Raw genomic sequence first — 22,270 nt, forward strand, 5'->3', positions numbered from 1 at the left:
TACTGACTGACTGACTGACTGACTGTACTGACTGACTGACTGTACTGACTGACTGACTGTACTGACTGACTGACTGACTGACTGTACTGACTGACTGACTGTACTGACTGACTGACTGTACTGACTGACTGACTGTACTGACTGACTGACTGTACTGACTGACTGACTGTACTGACTGACTGACTGTACTGACTGACTGACTGTACTGACTGACTGACTGTACTGACTGACTGACTGTACTGACTGACTGACTGACTGTACTGACTGACTGACTGTACTGACTGACTGACTGTACTGACTGACTGACTGTACTGACTGACTGACTGTACTGACTGACTGACTGTACTGACTGACTGACTGTACTGACTGACTGACTGTACTGACTGACTGACTGTACTGACTGACTGACTGTACTGACTGACTGACTGTACTGACTGACTGACTGTACTGACTGACTGACTGTACTGACTGACTGACTGTACTGACTGACTGACTGTACTGACTGACTGACTGTACTGACTGACTGACTGTACTGACTGACTGACTGTACTGACTGACTGACTGTACTGACTGACTGACTGACTGTACTGACTGACTGTACTGACTGACTGTACTGACTGACTGTACTGACTGACTGTACTGACTGACTGTACTGACTGACTGTACTGACTGACTGTACTGACTGACTGTACTGACTGACTGTACTGACTGACTGTACTGACTGACTGTACTGACTGACTGTACTGACTGACTGTACTGACTGACTGTACTGACTGACTGTACTGACTGACTGTACTGACTGACTGTACTGACTGACTGTACTGACTGACTGTACTGACTGACTGTACTGACTGACTGTACTGACTGACTGTACTGACTGACTGTACTGACTGACTGTACTGACTGACTGTACTGACTGACTGTACTGACTGACTGTACTGACTGACTGTACTGACTGACTGTACTGACTGACTGTACTGACTGACTGTACTGACTGACTGTACTGACTGACTGTACTGACTGACTGTACTGACTGACTGTACTGACTGACTGTACTGACTGACTGTACTGACTGACTGTACTGACTGACTGTACTGACTGACTGTACTGACTGACTGTACTGACTGACTGTACTGACTGACTGTACTGACTGACTGTACTGACTGACTGTACTGACTGACTGTACTGACTGACTGTACTGACTGACTGTACTGACTGACTGTACTGACTGACTGTACTGACTGACTGTACTGACTGACTGTACTGACTGACTGTACTGACTGACTGTACTGACTGACTGTACTGACTGACTGTACTGACTGACTGTACTGACTGACTGTACTGACTGACTGTACTGACTGACTGTACTGACTGACTGTACTGACTGACTGTACTGACTGACTGTACTGACTGACTGTACTGACTGACTGTACTGACTGACTGTACTGACTGACTGTACTGACTGACTGTACTGACTGACTGTACTGACTGACTGTACTGACTGACTGACTGTACTGACTGACTGTACTGACTGACTGTACTGACTGACTGTACTGACTGACTGTACTGACTGACTGTACTGACTGACTGTACTGACTTCTGAGTATAAAGTTTTTCACAATCATGCTGAAAGGCAAAGGTACTCGATGAATTGAAAGTTTTTACAAAGTGCTCTTATAGCTCAGTATCAAACAGTAACATGGGGAAAGTGTTATTTATTCTGTGGAAAATCATCTGACCTTTCTCATAATTTTCCTGCCGTAGTACATCATCTTGTCCCTTTTCCTGAAGCGCTTTCCAGACCGTCTTGCCTCTGGCAAATCTGCAAACAAAGAGTTATTTTAATAAGTGACAGTTGAAAAATCAAATAAGTTTCAGGGTTGTTTTGGGGAGGAGACCAAACAGCAATGTCATCGGTCTCATCGGATTAGGGAAGGATGGAGAAGGAAGTCGACCGTGCCCTTTCGAAGGAACCATCCCAGCATTTGCCTGGAGCAATTTAGGGAAATCACGGAAAACCTAAGTCAGGATGGCCGGACGCGGGAATGAACTGTCGTCCTCCCAAATGCAAGTCTAGTGTGCTAACCACTGCGCCACCTCGCTCGGTGTTTAAGACTGTGTGTATAATATATTGTGTAGTACCTTCCTCTTAAAACACATATTCTGTTATGGTATCTCTCAAAGAGCTCACATATATCAAGAAATATGCAAGAACAAAAATTCATAACAACTTGCAAACTAAATATAATGAAAACAGAAAACTACACTACAACAACAAATGTTTACAGGATGAACAGCAGTGAATTTTTTTTATATTTTCTCTTGTCCAGCCATCCTATAGAATACTAACATCTGGATGTGATTTTTGTGGCAGTTTACACTTACTTCACTGTAAATTGTGACTGCAAATAATGGAAATAGTAAATGCAACAACTCACCATATAATTGAGGTGCTGAGTCATTGATAGGCACTGAAATGAGACTGACAATGTTATGTGCATATCAGTTACTGAACATCTCAAATATATGATGAGTTGTTACTTTTACCCCTTCCTTAATTTACATTTCACCAGTCTTTCCATAACCACATTAATATATATGACTCTGTGAGTCATAATCACAACTTCCTCATATTTCATCTGCCTAATGTCTTATGGGTAAGAACAACAAAAATACACAAACAAATATGAGGTAAAGAGAAATTGCCAGAGGATATCATGATGATACTGAACCCATTAATGGAATTTTACAGCAGTTTAAGAATTTGGATAAAATTTTTACGAAGTGCACAAGATTTCAGATATTATATTGTGACTGCTGTTTTTATATGCATATGAGTTGTTATTGGAGACTACTGAGTGGCAGTGAGAAAAACTACACAGGTCAGTGAAAGCAACTGCTCATTAAATAAGTGGGAAAAAAGTAATAGGAAATAGTAAAACATGCAAAGATCAGATTCTGAGTCACAAAGTCATTTTCTTCAAAGAAATAGAACATAAGAACACTCATCAGACACAAACTCGGGAACCCAGACTCACGAAACCCATTCTCAACCATCATTATTTGAGTTCTATGAGATGCTCGCTGTTTAGTATTAGCTGATTACCACATGCAACTGAAATAAGGGTAAAGGTTGAGTAAATATCACCCCCCCCCCCCCATTGACATCATATTCCTTTCTGAACAACAAAAGGATATGTTATGATAGTGTTCAACCAGATGTTGTAAAGGATGTTAACATTTCCTTATCACCATGACAGTTTGGTGAAACTGTGTTTACACATAAAAATTTGATACTGTTTGCATCAAAGAGAATTAATGAGAAAGGTGGTGCAATGGTTGAGAACTGGACTTCCATTTTGGAGGACCTTATTAAATTACATTTGGGGCCATCCAGATTTAGGTGTTCCATGGTTTCACTAAATTGATTAAATCAAATGTCATGATAGTTCCTTTCAATTTCCTTCCCCCAACTGGTTTTGTGCACTATCTCTAATGACACTCTGTTATTCAAAAGAGACGTAAAGGAAATGGTTTTAACAAAGGAACATTAAGAATTAAATCATCAAGGACATTAGACACCAATGGTTGATCTAGAAAAGCATTACAGGTATGAATCAGCAATTGTCTGTGTAAGGAAATATCATAATAATCATATAAGTCATTTAGGGAAAGTCGCACGGGATTAGCCGAGCGGTCTAAGGCGCTGCAGTCATGGACTGTGTGGGTGGTCCCAGCGGAGGTTCGAGTCCTCCCTCGGGCATGGGTGTGTGTGTGTTCGTCCTTAGGATAATTTAGGTTAAGTAGTGTGTAAGCTTAGGGACTGATGACCTTAGCAGTTAAGTCCCATAAAATTTCACACACATTTCCTCATTTAGAGAAAGTATGGAAATCTAACTCAAGACATCCAGAAAGGTATTCTGACTCTCTTGTCTTAACTGCTGCATCACCACTTTGGATTTAGGCTAACCTCTAGAATAAACTGCACAACAGAGTGATGATGAAACCCGCACAATTGTGAGATAACATAAAATATTAACGTTTTGAAGAGAAACTCATGATACAAAATCTGTTTAGGACATCTGCTAATGAAAGATGAAACACAGATACGTTAAGAACATCAAAAAATTCATACACTACAAAATGAGTAACCACATCTACCACAAACCCACTGGAACAAAAGCTCTCAGTAAGAGAGGTGCGATTTTACCAAATAAACTTTTTCTTTTCAGGTGTAACAAATTAATTGTCAGTTAAAGAAAAATATCTGCAGTTTGGCAGACAGTACCAACATGGGTTCTACAATATTTAATTTCTTATTCTTAAAAATATTAATCTATGTTAGCATAGTTATCTAAGTTGTAAAATTCTTTTCTACTACTTCACTACTTCCCTTCTAAACAATTTTCCTGCCTACAGCTACAGTAATTTCCATCAGCAATTTTGTTAGTCAGACTATTTCTATGTTCCCCATTTTCATTTTCTTCTCAAATCTGTTTTTAGCATACCCATTAGTAATTGTAAAATTACCTCAAAATATCATCACTATTATCATCCTTTTCAAAAAATTTGAAATACGGCCTAGGTAAACACAACTATTATTTGCAATGCTTTAAAGTGAAAGTTAATTTAATTCTTTAGTTTTTCAGGAATATGTCCAGTGCAAAACGTTCACACACAAACAGCCAGCATCCAAGCATCAGGGGAACAGTGTGATGGGTGACAAGTTTCTCTGTTGTCAAAACATTCTGCATGTGTGCCATAATTATCTGAGTATTCAAAGAAGAACTTTTTGTACATAAACATTTAATATTACCAAAACTGGTTTTGTGCACTCTCTCTCTAATGACACCCTGTTATTCAAAAGAGAAGTAAAGGAAATGGTTTTAACACACACTATACAACCACAACTCAAAAATGGAAAGAGAGTAACCACTGTAAGAATGCATTGCAATAAAACACACACACTTACCCTTGTTGCTCCAGTCTCGAACATAGTTTAGAATTATCTGAATTGCATAGAGAATGAGCAGGACAGTTACCACTTGGAACATGAACTGAAACACACAACCCAACAGCATTAGAGATTCCATAAGACGATCTGAGAAAATTTTCTTGTCTAGGCGGTAACAAATTATCTAAATAAACTGACAATTCACTAGATACTACAAGACAATGCAATCCATAATCTGATCTAAGGTAATCTAATCTAATCTGTTCTAATCTAATCCTATGTTCTCCATGTCGTGAATTACACATAGGCTACACGAACTGGAGTGGAAGCATGAATTCGTCTCTGGACCGAGCTCTGGATCTTCATCAGAACTGGGACAGGTCCCCTGAACATTAGTTAACTGTTTGAAGATGAAAACACAGCCCAGAAAATGACACACTACAAAATTAATTAATTTTGAGAAGGCAGAAAAGTAGCAAATGTCCCGACACTCCAGGGCCGATACGATTGTACCATCACAAAGAGAAATTTCTCAGATTTGATGAAACTGCAGATGGTGACAATTATTATTGTAGTACATTGCCTTGCTGTCCTAAGTTATAAGCTTAGGACAGCAAAACAACAGTATAACTAACCCCCTAAAATTAATGATAAGTGAATTACTTTAAGAAGTCAAGAATAATGAGAAAAACAAGCCAATTTCTAAAACCCTCCCCTTGAACCGCATTCATAAAAATGGAACATTGGAAAGAAAAGCTTAAAATGAGTGACATCAAAATATAAAATCAGCCTTCGAGGATAAGACAAATGACAGAGTTAAACAGAAACGTTTGAATCATAACAGGCATTGCAGTATCCGTAACCATTTCTAATGTAGTTAAATCACTGTCACCAATAAAATGCTCATATCTGAAATCAGTAGCTTTCCTGTACAGTAATCTTTGTTGTTGATGACCCATAATAATCTCTTACTAGACTGTCTTCACCTGAACTGTGATGACACATCACTCGTGTATCTCATCAATAGCACTGTCATCAGTAGGCCTCAAATGTGGATCAGTTGGAGCAAACTCATTTGGATCTACGGGCGGGTACTACTCAAGAGGACGTCGTTATCAGGAGAAAGAAAACTGGCATTCTACGGATCGGAGCGTGGAATGTCAGATCCCTTAATCGGGCAGGTAGGTTAGAAAATTTAAAAAGGGAAATGGATAGGTTAAAGTTAGATATAGTGGGAATTAGTGAAGTTCGGTGGCAGCAGGAACAAGACTTTTGGTCAGGTGATTACAGGGTTATAAATACAAAATCAAATAGGGGTAATGCAGGAGTAGGTTTAATAATGAATAAAAAAATAGGAGTGCGGGTTAGCTACTACAAACAGCATAGTGAACGCATTATTGTGGCCAAGATACATACGAAGCCCACGCCTACTACAGTACTACAAGTTTATATGCCAACTAGCTCTGCACATGATGAAGAAATTGATGAAATGTATGACGAGATAAAAGAAATTATTCAGGTAGTGAAGGGAGACGAAAATTTAATAGTCATGGGTGACTGGAATTCGTCAGTAGGAAAAGGGAGAGAAGGAAACATAGTAGGTGAATATGGATTGGGGGGAAGAAATGAAAGAGGAAGCCGCCTTGTAGAATTTTGCACAGAGCATAACTTAATCATAGCTAACACTTGGTTCAAGAATCATTAAAGAAAGTTGTATACCTGGAAGAACCCTGGAGGTACTAAAAGGTATCAGATTGATTATATAATGGTAAGACAGAGATTTAGGAACCAGGTTTTAAATTGTAAGACATTTCCAGGGGCAGATGTGGATTATGACCACAATCTATTGGTTATGAACTGCAGATTGAAACTGAAGAAACTGCAAAAAGGTGGGAATTTAAGGAGATGGGACCTGGATAAACTGAAAGAACCAGAGGTTGTAGAGAGTTTCAGGGAGAGCATAAGGGAACAATTGACAGGAATGGGGGAATACAGTAGAAGAAGAATGGGTAGCTCTGAGGGATGAAGTAGTGAAGGCAGCAGAGGATCAAGTAGGTAAAAAGACGAGGGTAATAGAAATCCTTGGGTAACAGAAGAACTATTGAATTTAATTGATGCAAGGAGAAAATATAAAAATGCAGTAAATGAAGCAGGCAAAATGGAATACAAACGTCTCAAAAATGAGATCGACAGAAAGTGCAAAATGGCTAAGCAGGGATGGCTAGAGGACAAATGTAAGGATGTAGAGGCTTGTCTCACTAGGGGTAAGATAGATACCGCCTACAGGAAAATTAAAGAGACCTTTGGAGAGAAGAAAACCACTTGTATGAATATCAAGAGGTCAGATGGCAACCCAGTTCTAAGCAAAGAAGGGAAGGCAGAAAGGTGGAAGGAGTATATAGAGGGTTTATACAAGGGCGACGTACTTGAGGACAATATTATGGAAATGGAAGAGGATGTAGATGAAGATGAAATGGGAGATAAGATACTGCGTGAAGAGTTTGACAGAGCACTGAAAGACCTGAGTCGAAACAAGGCCCCGGGAGTAGACAACATTCCATTAGAACTACTGATGGCCTTGGGAGAGCCAGTCATGACAAAACTCTACCATCTGGTGAGCAAGATGTACGAGACAGGCGAAATACCCACAGACTTCAAGAAGAATATAATAATTCCAATACCAGAGAAAGCAGGTGTTGACAGATGTGAAAATTACCGAACTATCAGTTTAATAAGTCACAGCTGCAAAATACTAACTCGAATTCTTTACAGACAAATGGAAAAACTGGTAGAAGCGGACCTCGGGGAAGATCAGTTTGGATTCCGTAGAAATGTTGGAACACGTGAGGCAATACTAACCTTACGACTTATCTTAGAAGAAAGATTAAGAAAAGGCAAACCTACGTTTCTAACATTTGTAGACTTAGAGAAAGCTTTTGACAGTGTTGACTGGAATACTCTCTTTCGAATTCTGAAGGTGGCAGGGGTAAAATACAGGGAGCGAAAGGCTATTTACAATTTGTACAGAAAGCAGGTGGCAGTTATAAGAGTCGAGGGGCATGAAAGGGAAGCAGTGGTTGGGAAAGGAGTGAGACAGGGTTGTAGCCTCTCCCCGATGTTATTCAATCTGTATATTGAGCAATCAGTAAAGGAAACAAAAGAAAAATTCGGAGTAGGTATTAAAATTCATGGAGAAGAAGTAAGAACTTTGAGGTTCGCCGATGACATTGTGATTCTGTCAGAGACAGCAAAGGACTTGGAAGAGCAGTTGAACGGAATGGACAGTGTCTTGAAAGGAGGATATAAGATAAACATCAACAAAAGCAAAACGAGGATAATGGAATGTAGTCAAATTAAATCGGGTGATGCTGAGGGGATTAGATTAGGAAAGGAGACACTTAAAGTAGTAAAGGAGTTTTGCTATTTAGGGAGTAAAATAACTGATGATGGTCGAAGTAGAGAGGATATAAAATGTAGACTGGCAATGGCAAGGAAATCGTTTCTGAAGAAGAGAAATTTGTTAACATCGAGTATAGATTTAAGTGTCAGGAAGTCGTTTCTGAAAGTATTTGTATGGAGTGTAGCCATGTATGGAAGTGAAACATGGACGATAAATAGTTTGGACAAGAAGAGAATAGAAGCTTTCGAAATGTGGTGCTACAGAAGAATGCTGAAGATAAGGTGGGTAGATCACGTAACTAATGAGGAGGTATTGAATAGGATTGGGGAGAAGAGAAGTTTGTGGCACAACTTGACTAGAAGAAGGGATTGGTTGGTAGGACATGTTTTGAGGCATCAAGGGATCACAAATTTAGCATTGGAGGGCAGCGTGGAGGGTAAAAATCGTAGAGGGAGACCAAGAGATCAATACACTATGCAGATTCAGAAGGATGTAGGTTGCAGTAGGTACTGGGAGATGAAGAAGCTTGCACATGATAGAGTAGCATGGAGAGCTGCATCAAACCAGTCTCAGGACTGAAGACCACAACAACAACAACAACAACAACAACATTGGAGCAAACTAAACGGGATGTTGGGTTTGACCCATGATATAAATGTTACTTGGTATGTCACATCATACCTGAGCAAACATAATAATGACAATATTTGTTTTGCATTTATAATATTTTGTACCAATGTATCTTGTGCTGACAGGCTGCTCTGTAGTGTAGCCCTAGGTTGAGGCTAGGCCGAATGGCTTCAGCTCAGTCATGAGTAGGTGAAGCCAATGAATGTGAATACCGAATCTCAGTAGTGGCAACAGACAGATTGGTAGCACAGAGTAAGGTCTAGTTTAGGTAGACAGGTGGAGGGCTGGTTGTGAGAAGGCAGAGTGATGTGGTAGGCGTCAATTAACCTGGCTCAGAAAGTCATACCACAAGGATCTTCAGATTTTGGTTTCTAGAATCCAGTACACAGTAGAGCTGACTATCCATCCCAAGTTCTTTTCTGCAAGGATAATGGGGCACAATTCCTCCTCCACTTTAGAACAAGAAGTGACTAAAGACACAATACTACTCTTTGAATGATATTTTGTTAAAGATTGGGATAGGTCTTAAAGAACACTCCTACTTCTCCATGGATAAATAACTTCCACTGTTGTCGGACGAAATCCCATCCTTCACTGCTACTGTGTGTTACAGCAGGAAAGTTTCTTAACATTACAAATGAAAAGATAAGTATCCCTCAATTGGAGCTGGCTCTCAATTTGAGTGCTACAGCATGTTACATGAATGAAAATCTTTTAAGGTGTAAAAACAAGCAGCTAACTTTAGAAACAAATTTGATAAAAGGTTTATCTTCAGTGGGCAATGTTTTATTAAATGAGCTGTACATGCACTCGCATGGCTCTGCTCACAGGTTCTATTTACCTCTGCTTTCCTTTTAAAATTTCTAATTTTGTAGATCTTTTATACAACACTGCAAAATGGTACTAAAAAATGAAAATCATTGATATATTGCAGGTGTGAGATTAGCTGCAGATCTGCCCACATGACTTAGTAGGTACTGAGCTGCCTGTTCACAGCAGTCTTGGGTTCCTGTCCTATTCTGGCACAAAGTTTCCTCCTATTATCAGGTGTTGCAATACAATTCATACTGGCCAGTGTGTGGGGTTTCTCTGCCCTATTAACTATACTGGTAAGAAGTACTTGTCCCCATTTTAGAAGGATCTGAATTATTTTGCTTTTTGTCCACCACATCCATCTTATTTTCTTGATATCATAATGTACTGGAGCCTGCTTTGTGAAGCATAATCATGTGCATACAGAGAAAATGTTAGCTATCAAACTGTTGCTACTGTGTGGCATCCACGCCAATGTCTAAAATGTGAGAACATATTCACAATATGATTCAGTTATCGACCAAAACTAACAGTAAAAGATCAAAAAACAAAACACAGCCCATGATCATACACCATCTGCACAAACTTTGCCATTGGCCCAACAACAATAGTTTGTCTTCTGCAACAGCCACACACCACCATTATATTAGTATATTATATCACACAATACAATCATCTTCCAATTCACCCCTAATCAATGATGGTGTTATTTGCATCACTTAGCTAGCTTGGCTATTTGTTCATGTGAACAGCAGCTTGTCGGTAGCAGTGGTACAGAGAAAATTTAGCCTTACCACCTTTTGGTGGAGTATTCTGTCACCGATCTCTGTTAAAGAGCTCCAACCAAAATCTCCTGTAATAGATGACAACTTTCTCTGATAACAGGTTCATACTGCAAATGTTGGAGACTGGCACAGCTCTAAGACCTTTCTCAGCCCTGCAAAGGTTTCCACAATTAAACTGCCCAGACTGGAGCTGGGCACAAATAAGATACATGGAATACATCTGTCAGAAAGCTTGAGCTTGCAGGTCCTGTTCCTAATATCATGTCCTCTTCAACTCATTTATTTCCCTGACATACCCCTGCACAAAATATATTTACGAAACCTGCAGTTTCATACGTATCCTCTGGTGCACAGCTCAAAATCACACACTGTGTATAGAAACTTATCAATGTCATGTTTATATAGTCCTGCTCCTGTTACACAGATATTTTTTTGCCTTTCTTTCTCACAGTTTAACATTCCATTAACAGCAGGGTACTTGTAAATAAAGAATTTGTTCAATTCATCAAGGATTCCAGGTGACAGTAATAGTGCCACAGCCCCCCCCCCCCCACAAAAATAAATAAATAAAATGTTGGCTGTGGTGACAGACTGATCTATAATCTGTAGCATAGCTCAATTTCAGTAATACATCCACCCCCCCCCCCCCCACCTCCCCAGATTCCAAATAGGTTTTCATAATAAATTTTGCAGAATGTTGTGCTGTCAACAGAATTGCTTTTGAGTTTTGTGGCAAATTCAGGCCAGATTTCACATGTGACAAACTGCAATGTAATTAAATACAACTGTTTTGCGTGCCTAGAGTTTTAGGGATCGTGTGATACATTTACATAATGGACCCCCCCCCTTTTCAATACATCACATATGTAAACATTAAGCTTCATTACTGGTCAAATTGTTACCACAAACTTTATTTGACTTTCACATTCACTGGCTTTGCCAACTCACAACCAAACTGTCACTTCCAACCTAAACTAGACCTCGAGCTGTGTACACATCAGTGTGTCACTACAACCAAGATTTCAGGGTGGTGGGTCCAGTACCATACTTTAACCAATAAGTTGATGAAAACCGTCCTGATATAGTGAACATGACATCAACAGAATAATTATAAGAAAGGGGAATCTCTTTATGCTTCAAAACAGTTCCACTGTTCACACCTCAAGTATCTTGTGCAGAACACAGAGTTAATGTCCAAATGATGTTTGGCAGTGCAATGAAAACAATCAGCTTGAATGTCTTGTGCAATTCACAGAGTTGCTTTCTACAGGTCATTTGGCAGCCAAATAAAAACGAGCACATAATCACATAACGAAGGGCACCTTTGTGTTAACATTTTATTTGTTTAGAAATAATATCACAAGCACAAAGTGGGTACCCAACAATTTCTGTTCTGTCCATGTGTCCTGACATATAACTGCAGGTTTTGTTTGTTTTTTGAACTTCTCCAAACATAACTTGTTTATCCTACTGGCAACACTCTTGTCCTAAGGAATTACGGGTGTTTTATTATAGCAAACATGCACTTCAGCTTTACATATAATCAATAATACAATACTTTGTTCACTCTTGTGTGTGATATTGGATGAAAAGTACTAAACTGTCATCACTCACTCACATTTATGAGCGTACATCTGATTTGCTTATTTGTATCTGCTGCCTCTGCCAAAACACCTTACGTGTCACACAACAGGATAAAAACTTACATCAGAAACTCGGCAACAACTGTGCTTCACAGATGTGGTCTGCATATATTAATCAGTTACACTTTATGGCGTTAGGTCTGAATGGCATGATTCTGGGTTTTAAAACATAATCCCTTACATATAGACAAATATTTCATCTCGAAAACAATCTTCTTCACACATATATATCTTCAACGCCATCAAAGTAATTTACGAATAGGAAGGACATTATACTACCTCTTTAATGAAGAAGCTTACAATTCAACTAAATTGTACCAGTATCTTTACTCAGTGACATTTAATTGATGTGAGTGAAGTGAGCATTTTTGTTAGTAATCGTCAACATTGCATAACATATGAACATGAAGTACAAACCAGATTCCGATGTACGACTGTTGATATAGTCTCGGACCATTTTTCAAACCCTATATAGTCGCCGAATCCGTACAGGTATTCTTTTAAATACAGCATATTCAAACTGAACATCGTGCCCGTCGACTCTCCTCGTCATTAAATTTTCTTAGTGTCTTTCGCATGTACCTGTAGAGCACACACGTTCATCTGGACTTTTAGATAATTACTAAATCCCTGGAAAAGTTCACTTCATGCTAACACTTGAAACGCAGACACACGGCGCACGGCGTCCTTCTCCCGCACTACCAAACAGCTGACTGTACGAGGGGGCAAAGTCTGAGGATCAACAGCGAATTCGATTGGCGGCAATACGTTACGTCATACTGAATTGCGAACAGCACACCGTGGTACCCGATGTATTGACAAAGGCGATACGTAAATAAAAGTTTTCAAGGCGGTGATTCGACATAATAGAGTACAAAATAAAATATATTCTACATGTTTTGTGCCCTTACTGATAATTAACGAAATAAAAGGCGCCGACTGACAATTTCCGCAGAGATGAGAACTACCTACTGAAGTTTTGTGTATGATGAAAGAAACCGTGAGCGAAATACTGTCGCCGATACTTGTGTCACCAACTGACAACAACTGAATCGCACGAGTGACGTTTGACTGCCGGTCTTTTCGTGTGTATTCTTATTGAGCAGTCGTGTTTCAGAGCTACCAGACACATCGTATTCCGCGTATTAGAATAGAGTTGGAATAGTACATTACATGATTACTTTTGATACGGAAGTAGATTAAAGAATTTATAGAAAATAAACAAGCAAACTATTCACAACAATATTATGACTTGCTACACAGAGCAGAACTGTGGGAGTTCAAAAACTGCCCATTTCTCCATTGAATGGGAATGTTAAGTTTCATATAAAAAAAATTATTTTTTTCCGCAAGAGAGGTAACCGTAAACGAGAAAAAGCACTAATAACCGTTCTGTTAATCGTTCTGTAGCCTAAACACATATAAATAAGGAACTGCGTCGTACATTATACAAGGGGCGATCAAAAAATTTCCGTTCGAAGGCCGCACAGACCAGACCCGGTAAGCCAATCAGGCAAAATCGCCCCGAGCATTGAGATAATCAACCCACCAACGCACCAGGTTGGAAGATACTCGTTTAGTAAAATACCGTGTCCTGCTGCGTGAAGAATCAGTAACTGCCTACTGCACATCCTCTTCAGACACGAATCGTCGACCCTTCAAGGCTTTCTTTAAGGGAACGAAGGCGTGATAATCACATGGGGACAGGTCAGGAATACAGAGCGGGTGCTCAAGTGTCTCTTGGATGATGCTCTAGCCTCCAGATCGACCTGCACTTTGTGTCGAATCGCGACCGGCTATTGGCGCACCATTCCACGCCGATAGTTTTCGACAGACATGTTGCCCCATACACATTCTTCATTCTCTGATAGATGCACACCGGCGTTTGTCCTTCGCCAACCAAGAAGAGAATAACAGCATGTCGGTCCTGGTAACAACGTCGCCATAGTTCACGTCTTCCTTTTTCCCCATGGGACCAAGCTGCTGAGGTCATCGGTACCTAGGCTTACACACTACATAATCCAACTTAAAACGCTAAGGACAATACACACACCCATGCCCGAGGGAGGACTCGAACCTACGACAGGGGGAGCAGCGCGAACTGTGCAACGCTGCTATGACCGCGCGGCTACCCCGCCCGGCAGTTCACGCTGCCTCATTTACCGCTCGCACGTCGGAAAGATACCGGGCGATCAAAAAGTCAGTATAAATTTGAAAACTGAATAAATCACGGAATAATGTAGATAGAGAGGTACAAATTGACATACATGCTTGGAATGACATGGGGTTTTATTAGAACCAAAAAATACAAAAGTTCAAAAAATGCCCGACAGATGGCGCTTCATCTGATCAGAATAGCAATAATTAGCATAACAAAGTAAGACAAAGCAAAGATGATGTTCTTTACAGGAAATGCTCAATATGTCCACCATCATTCCTCAGCAATAGTTATAGTCGAGGAATAATGTTGTGAACAGCACTGTAAAGCATGTCCGGAGTTATGGTGAGGCATTGCCGTCATATGTTGTCTTTCAACATCCCTAGAGATGTCGGTCGAACACGATACACTTGCGACTTCAGGTAACCCCAAAGCCAATAATCGGACGGACTGAGGTCTGGGGACCTGGGAGACCAAGCATGACGAAAGTGGTGGCTGAGCACACAATCATCACCAAAAGACGCGCGCAAGAGATCTTTCACGCGTCTAGCAATATGGGGTGGAGCGTCATCCTGCATAAACATCGTACGTTCCAGCAGGTGTTTATCAGCCAGACTGGGGATGATGTGATTCTGTAACATATCGACGTAACTCTCACCCGTCACGGTAGCAGTTACAAAACCAGAATCACACATTTCTTCGAAGAAAAAAGGCCCGATAACGGTAGATGTGGTAAATCCAACCCACACCGTGACTTTCTCGTCGTGCAATGGAATTTCCACGACAGTTCTAGGATTTTCGGTAGCCCAAATTCTGCTGTTGTGGGCGCTGACAGACCCTCAGAGCGTGAAATGAGCTTCATCGGTCCACAACAAGTTACTCAACCAATCGTCATCTTCCGCCATCTTTTGAAACGCCCACACCTCAAATGCCCTCCGCTTCACTAAATCGCCAGGTAACAATTCATGATGCCGACGGATTTTGTACGGATAGCATCGGAGGGTACGCCTCAGTGCCAACCAAACAGTAGTGTATGGAATGCCGGTGCGACGTGCGACTGCACGAGCGCTGATTTCCCCGTGCATAGACGAATCCGCTACAGTCTCCATTACTTCCCGAACTGTCTCAGCAGCATTTCGCCTTGTGCTCGGTCGGCCATTACGGGGTCTATCGTCTACTGTGGCTTCGAACTTCGAAATCATTCTCGCCACAGTTGCATTTGTCAACGGACCTTTACCCGTTCGAATCCACTTCCTATGGCGATAGGATCGTAACGCTGAACTAGCACATTCCCCATTCTGATAATACAGCTTCACTAAAAGCGCCTTTTCAGGTAACGTCAACATGCTGCGACTGCTGGTGCAATTGATTCTCTCTCTCATTACAGCTCCTTTTATACACGATTGTCATGCGCAGTCACTGACGTTTTGCTGTCCAGCGCCATCTGTCGGACATTTTGTGAACTTTGTTTTTTTTTTTTTGTTCTAATAAAACCCCATGTCATTCCAAGCATGTGTGTCAATTTTTACCTCTGTATCTACATTATTCCGTGGTTTATTAAGTTTTCAAATTTATACTGACATTTTGATCATCCGGTACTAATCCCTTGCATATCTGTAGGTGTTTATACACCCGCATTGGAGTCGCGCCAAGTTGCATACACGCTGCTGCAACGCCCTCTAACGGAAACATTTTGGTCGCCCCTTATACATTCTTTCCACACAGAGGCAAGATGATAAAATTGTAGAGCAGGCTCGGAATACAGGACGACGAAATGTCGGCATCATAAAACAGTTTTAACATCATGGCATAATCTGCACAGAATGGCAAGTAGTTCTTATAGGTTCTACCGGAGATAGAGGGCTGGAAATCCCTCATCCGCCCTATCCTTTGTTACGCCCATCCGGCCTGGATCTCCGCCCCCCCCCCTACCTTTTATAAATCCCTTCAAATCCTTGAACGCCATGCTCTCCGCCTCGCCTATCGAATCCGTCTCCCCTCCCCCACGCGGATCCTGTACGATCTCATTCCGTTCCCCCACCTCCTCCTTTTCCTTGAAAGGATACGGATCCTGTACTCCTCCCACAAACTCGATCCTCCTCACCCACTTGTCTCGCCCATCCTCTCCCACCCCTGCCTGCTGCCGCGCCTGTATTCCCACGTCCCACCCGGTCTCCATCTCTCCACCCTCCTTACCCTCTCCCAAGGTGGCTTCTGCCAGCTCCCCCTCCCTGATGATGTCCTCCTCCCCTCCATCTACCCCTCCTATCAACTTTGATCCTCCCCCCCACTTCCTGTGTCCTTTCCTTTAGGTACCCTCCCTCCCCTCCCCTCCATTTTCTTTCCTTTACCCACATCCCCCTTCCTCCACCCCTCTTCCCCCAGGCTTCCCCTCCCCCTTCCTCCCTTCCCCCTATCTCCCCTGCCCATGGCATCTCTGCTCTCCCCTCTCCCTCTCCCCCCCCCCCTCCTCCTTTCTTGGCAGGTCCCCGGACTCGTACACGCTCAGTGGACTTTCGCGCGCCGGAGATCATTGCCATCAGTGTCTCGTGTGTGTGCCTTCGTTTTGTGTTTCTTGTTCTTTCGCTGTCACGCCTCCACTGTTCACGTGTGCCGTCGCAGTCATCCGGCGCCGTGTCAACAAGTGTTAGTGTTTTTTCTCGTCCAGCGTCTACGGCTTCATGTTTATTGTTTTTTGTATCCACATTTTTTGCCTGCCGTTTTTCTTGTATTGTCTGTCTCACCTATATATCATATTATTGTACCACTTAAGGCTGAAGACAGTGTCATATGCTGCTGACAGCCCGCCTGTATGAGGTAAAGAAAAAAAAATAGAGGGCTGGGGCAATGAAATGTGGGGTCCCAAGTTTTAGTCATGTCGCACAGTGCCGCATGACCAGCATAAATTATAGTCAAACAGTTGCGCGTCTGTTGTCCCGTAGTACACGTCTCCACAACCGTAGTTCACCCCTATCATCTATGTACCGTGGTGGTTTTGGATAGCGCAATTTTGCCATGCATGGTATCCTTTCGCCACGGCGGCACGCGAACAGTTTCAGGAATGCTTCCACCTGTCCCAAAAATCAATGGCCATGCCCGCTTCATCGTCAGATAAATAGCACTGTTTCTGCAGCACCACATTTGCACTGTTTTCTGTGTCCCTCTACAAACTTTACATACCCTCCACTGCTATATAGTGCTGCCGCCTGCCGTCCGCGAATGGTTCTCGCACGTTGACATCGAACATAGTTTTTAGTAACATTACCGTGTTTGGACTGTGTAGTTATCTCTATAAACAGTTATCTTTCCTGTTCGTATTGTTCTATAGTTTAGGTTTTGACTAACAGAATAAGGTTTTCAGCTGAAGAATGAAAGCATCTGGCCTGCGTTGTTTTCGTGATAGCTACTGCTCTGCGACAGCTACATGAAAGAAGGGCGGAAGAGTGGGGTCCAACGTCCGTCGACGGAGAAGTCATTAACGATGAATCAAACCATGGAATGGGAAAGGATGGGGCTGGAAGTGGACCATATCCTTGCAAAGGAACTATATGGGCATCCGCCCAGAGAAATCACCACAGTTGCTACTGGAAAACCGTGTTTTTGTTTTTGTTACTATCCGCTCATATCTCATAGTTTCCTGTCATCGTTGCTTTACAGCATACTTCTCTCCCATTACTCTTAATCAGCACATTCGAGTTTCCTCTGAAGGAACAGTAAATACGTTCCACTATATGCAAGTGTGATAGGGAAGAGTACCATAGATTTTACAAGAGCAGGATTCTTAGAAAAAAATTATCGATTTGGTTTCAACATTGAGGAACTAGGGCAAGACTGATTAGTCGTGCATGCCAAGCATAATTTACGGAAACCAAACATCGCAGCAACCATTGTGAATTTTTTTTTATTCATACAGCTTTTACTACTGTGTGCAGTGCAGTCTTTTAAAAATCGCAGTGCGCAGTGATGTCCTGTTGCTACGAGGGTCCATCACTGTGTCTAAACATGTTCACCAATACATCGCCGGCCGGAGTGGCCGTGCGGTTCTAGGTGCTACAGTATCGAACCGAGCGACCGCTACGGTAGCAGGTTTGAATCCTGCCTCGGGCATGGATGTGTGTGATGTCCTTAGGTTAGTTAGGTTTAATTAGTTCTAAGTTCTAGGCGACTGATGACCTCAGAAGTTAAGTCGCATAGTGCTCAGAGCCATTTGAAGCAATACATCACGGACCCAGTAGAATTTTCACTTATGTTTCTTGTTGAAGTCTGCTACAATCTTTAGCAACTAGTAGAAAATATCTGTATACACAACTCTTCTTTTTCTTTTTTTTTATCCAGTATCTTCACAGGGTTGGCATGTTAATCTGGATTTGGCAATATTGATGGCAGAGGTTGGCGGATGCTTTTTCTGTTACCCCCCTCCCCCCCCCCTTTACCAGGACGAAATTTGTGCACCCCCGCATAACTATGTCTAGTCTTATCCCATGTGAAAATGCAGGATCATTTTCGAAATGTTTGTGTGTCGGGTAATTGAGGCGGAATGTGGGCACCAGCCCGGTATTCACCTAATCGGATGTGGGAAAGCGCATAAACACCACATCCGGCACACCGGCCCTCGTTCATGAGGTGCTGAGACGCAACAGCTAGGAGGCATCGTTGGAATGTTCGTTATGCGTCGTGCAGGCAGCAGCTGCGGGAGGCAGCTCCGTTGTAGCGCGCTACACATGCAAGCTGCTAACGACGCTTCTGCTGCGTCCACCGTGTGACAGCTGACGCAACAACAGCAGCCGCTTTTGCCTGTGTGGCACTAGCGTTTTGCCACCTGTGTCGTGAGCGGCGCAGGCAGGCCGTGTTCTGTCTCACCAGGCCTTTAAAGGCCTGGCCAGACAGAATGCGGCCTGGCCGTCCGGCCTGTGGCCTTGAACCGCAGCCGGCAGGCCGCACTGTTGAATCGCTCGTTGTTGTATGGCGGCAGTCACACAGAGTGCGGCTCTGACGCACCGGCAACCGGCCTGCCGCACCGGCCGCCGCCGGGTTGTCACAGATTACAGATTCGCCGCAAGCCGGAGCGGCTGCTCTGTTGACGCATTCAACTGCTCTGTTGTCACTTGTCAGACTGGAAGCGGCGGCATGAGGCAGTTTTTGTCTTGCAGCTCGTAGTGCACGCATCATGGACACAGAAAGACTTAAGGCCTGGCCAGACAGAATGCAGCCTGCCGCTGCGACGGACGGCGCAGCGGCAGGCCGGGCGCGTCAGCGGCCAGGGACGCCACACAGGCAACGGCCGGCCGCAGCAGTGACTCTTGATGCGTTAGCTGTTACAGGGTGGAAGGGGCCAAACCCCATTATTAAGCCTGCATGCGTAGCGCGTTTGTCTTGGCGTTAGACGATTTGGAAGCTTCACGCGGGACGCGTTATCTTTGTGCGAGTTCATTTTTTTTTAAGTGCAAAAATGAGTAGCTCGGACGAGGAAGAACTCGCACTAGCGATACGAAACGGCACCAAGAACAGGAGATGTTGGATGCACGATATTAATAGCAAGACAGAAAGCTTAGGAGAATACCATCGTCTGTGTATTGAACTAGAGTCTGACGAAGATAGGTTCGCCGGCCGCGATGGTCTCGCGGTTCTAGGCGCTCAGTCCGGAACCGCGCGACTGCTACGGTCGCAGGTTCGAATCCTGCCTCGTGCATGGATGTGTGTGATGTCCTTAGGTTAGTTAGGTTTAAGTAGTTCTAAGTTGTAGGGGACTGATGACCTCAGATGTTAAGTCCCATAGTGCTCAGAGCCATTTGAATAGTTTTGAAGATAGGTTCTTCAAATATTTTCGTATGTCGCGAGAATGTTTCGATGAACTGCATCGCCTGATAAAAAGGTAGCACAACGAACTGGAGAAAGCCATTTGATACAAGGCACAGACTAGCCATTTGTTTGAGGTACATTTTACCATTTGTAGCCTCTTTGTGCTTCCCGAAGTCATATAAATTATTCCATTTCAGTTTTGCTGTATCATATGAAAGGTTCGGCAGAAGTAAGTGCTTTCCCACAATGTAGTTACGAGTGGTGTGATAAATTTATCTGCAGTGTTTACGAAAACAGCAAACGGTAGTAACATCTAGTTCCGTATGTCCCGCTAGAGAGAACTTTCTACTAAAAGAGATTGTTTTGTTTCATTGTATTCATAACATTGTCATTGAATTTAAACAAACATATCTTTGGTCGTTAACTTATCTATTCGTTCTATCGGCATAATTTATTTTAATCTTTTCCAGGTACTTGACTACAGGTGACAGTCACCAGACCATAGCTTTTTCTTTTCGGATGGGACGTTCAACAGTCTCAGAAATTGTGAAACAAGTGTGCCAGGCAATATGGACTGTTCTACAGCCCAAGTATTTACCTACTCCTACAACAGAGATGTGGAAGAAATCTGAAGAAGGATTTCTAGAACTTTGGGGGTTTCCGAACTGCCTTGGAAGCGTAGACGGAAAAGATGGTTAAAATGCCCGAAGGATAGTGGATCCCAGTTCTTCTGTTACAAACAATTCTTTTCGCTGCTTCTCCTGGCGATCGTTGATCCATACTACGAGCTTACAATAGTTGATATTGCAAAATATGGACGTCACAGTGACAACGCTATTTCTGAGAATTCAGCTTTCTATCAAGAGTATATCGAGGGCAAAAGTATTCCACCTCCAAATCAGGATCGCGTGTATCATACAAAAAGTTGTATTGTCTCACATCCTCTATGAGTCTTTCTGTGTCCATGATGCATGCACTACGAGCTGCAAGACAAAAACCGCCTCACGCCGCTGCTTCCAGTGTGACCACAGAGCAGTTATAGTGCGCCAACAAAGGCAAGCAGCCGCTCCGGCTTGCGGCGAATCTGTAATCTGTGACAACCTGGCGGCGGCCGGTGCGGCAGGCCGGTTGCCGGTGCGTCAGAGCCGCACTCTGTGTGACCGCCGCCATACAATAACGAGCGATTCAACAGTGCGGCCTGCCGGCTGCGGTTCAAGGCCACAGGCCGGACGGCCAGGCCGCATTCTGTCTGGCCAGGCCTTAGCAAAAATGTAGTAAAGTATATTATTAAGTACTGGAATTTATTTAGTGTATATTATAACTTAAAGGAGCTGGAAGTATGTAAGCAACAATGCCATCATAATGGAAAACTACACACAGAATGTGGAAAGAGAAAAGAACCGTCACCTTTGTTAAAATCGATCTTGTTGTATGATAATAGTGTTCCATTTAAACGAAAATTCATTGTCTCTCCCCACGTCATATATTTTGAGGTCGTGTGTTATTCCCATGCTTGTTTTTAACGCTAACAACAGAAGATGCTATTCCACGCAACTCTTTCATAATACAAATCAAAGTAATATTTTCGACATTAAGAGAAATTTATTTAACATAATTTTGTCAATGATCCGAAACGTAGTTGTATGCTTAACATTTACAGTCACTTAAGAATTTACCGACTAAATAACACAGAAATAGGGTATTGTTTGTAGCTTCGCAGAGGTGTCTTGATTATCTTTCCTTAATAGGTATTTTGTTACCCAAATGTGGCGGTACTAGGCGCTACAGTCTGGAACCGCGCGACCGCTACGGTCGCAGGTTCGAATCCTGCCTCGGACATGGATGTGTGTGATGTCCTTAGGTTAGTTAAAGTTTAAGTAGTTCTAAGTTCTAGGGGACTGATGACCTCAGATGTTAAGTTCCATAGTGCTCAGAGCCATTTGAACCAATTTTTTTACCCAAATGTGATATTGTAGTAACAACGTAACTGCCCTTTATTGAAAATGCGACATGTCTTGCTCTGCAGTTAATTGCGTTATGAGATACTACAGTGTGCGTCTCCATGGCTATGACAGGCTCAGCTTGTTA

At 42.5% G+C, this 22,270-nt stretch overlaps 1 protein-coding gene across 6 annotated transcripts in view; it reads right to left on the reverse strand.

Moving 5' to 3' along the window:
* LOC126248562 (neuropathy target esterase sws) overlaps positions 1-12,943 on the reverse strand; it is a 228,076-nt gene extending 215,133 nt beyond the window's left edge. For all 6 annotated transcript variants that reach the window (XR_007545508.1, XR_007545507.1, XM_049949654.1 and 3 more), the window contains exons 1-3: positions 12,643-12,943; positions 4,973-5,057; positions 1,740-1,822 (exon numbers count right to left, since the gene is read on the reverse strand). Coding sequence is in view for 4 of the 6 variants with exons in the window: in XM_049949654.1 (XP_049805611.1) it covers positions 1,740-1,822; positions 4,973-5,057; positions 12,643-12,753 (279 nt within the window). In the remaining 2 variants the exon portion in view is untranslated. The remainder of the gene's footprint in view (positions 1-1,739; positions 1,823-4,972; positions 5,058-12,642) is intronic.
* Between the last annotated feature and the right edge of the window lie 9,327 nt (positions 12,944-22,270).

The sequence above is a fragment of the Schistocerca nitens genome, chromosome 3, assembly GCF_023898315.1.
Source record: "Schistocerca nitens isolate TAMUIC-IGC-003100 chromosome 3, iqSchNite1.1, whole genome shotgun sequence".
NCBI lineage: Eukaryota > Metazoa > Arthropoda > Insecta > Orthoptera > Acrididae > Schistocerca > Schistocerca nitens.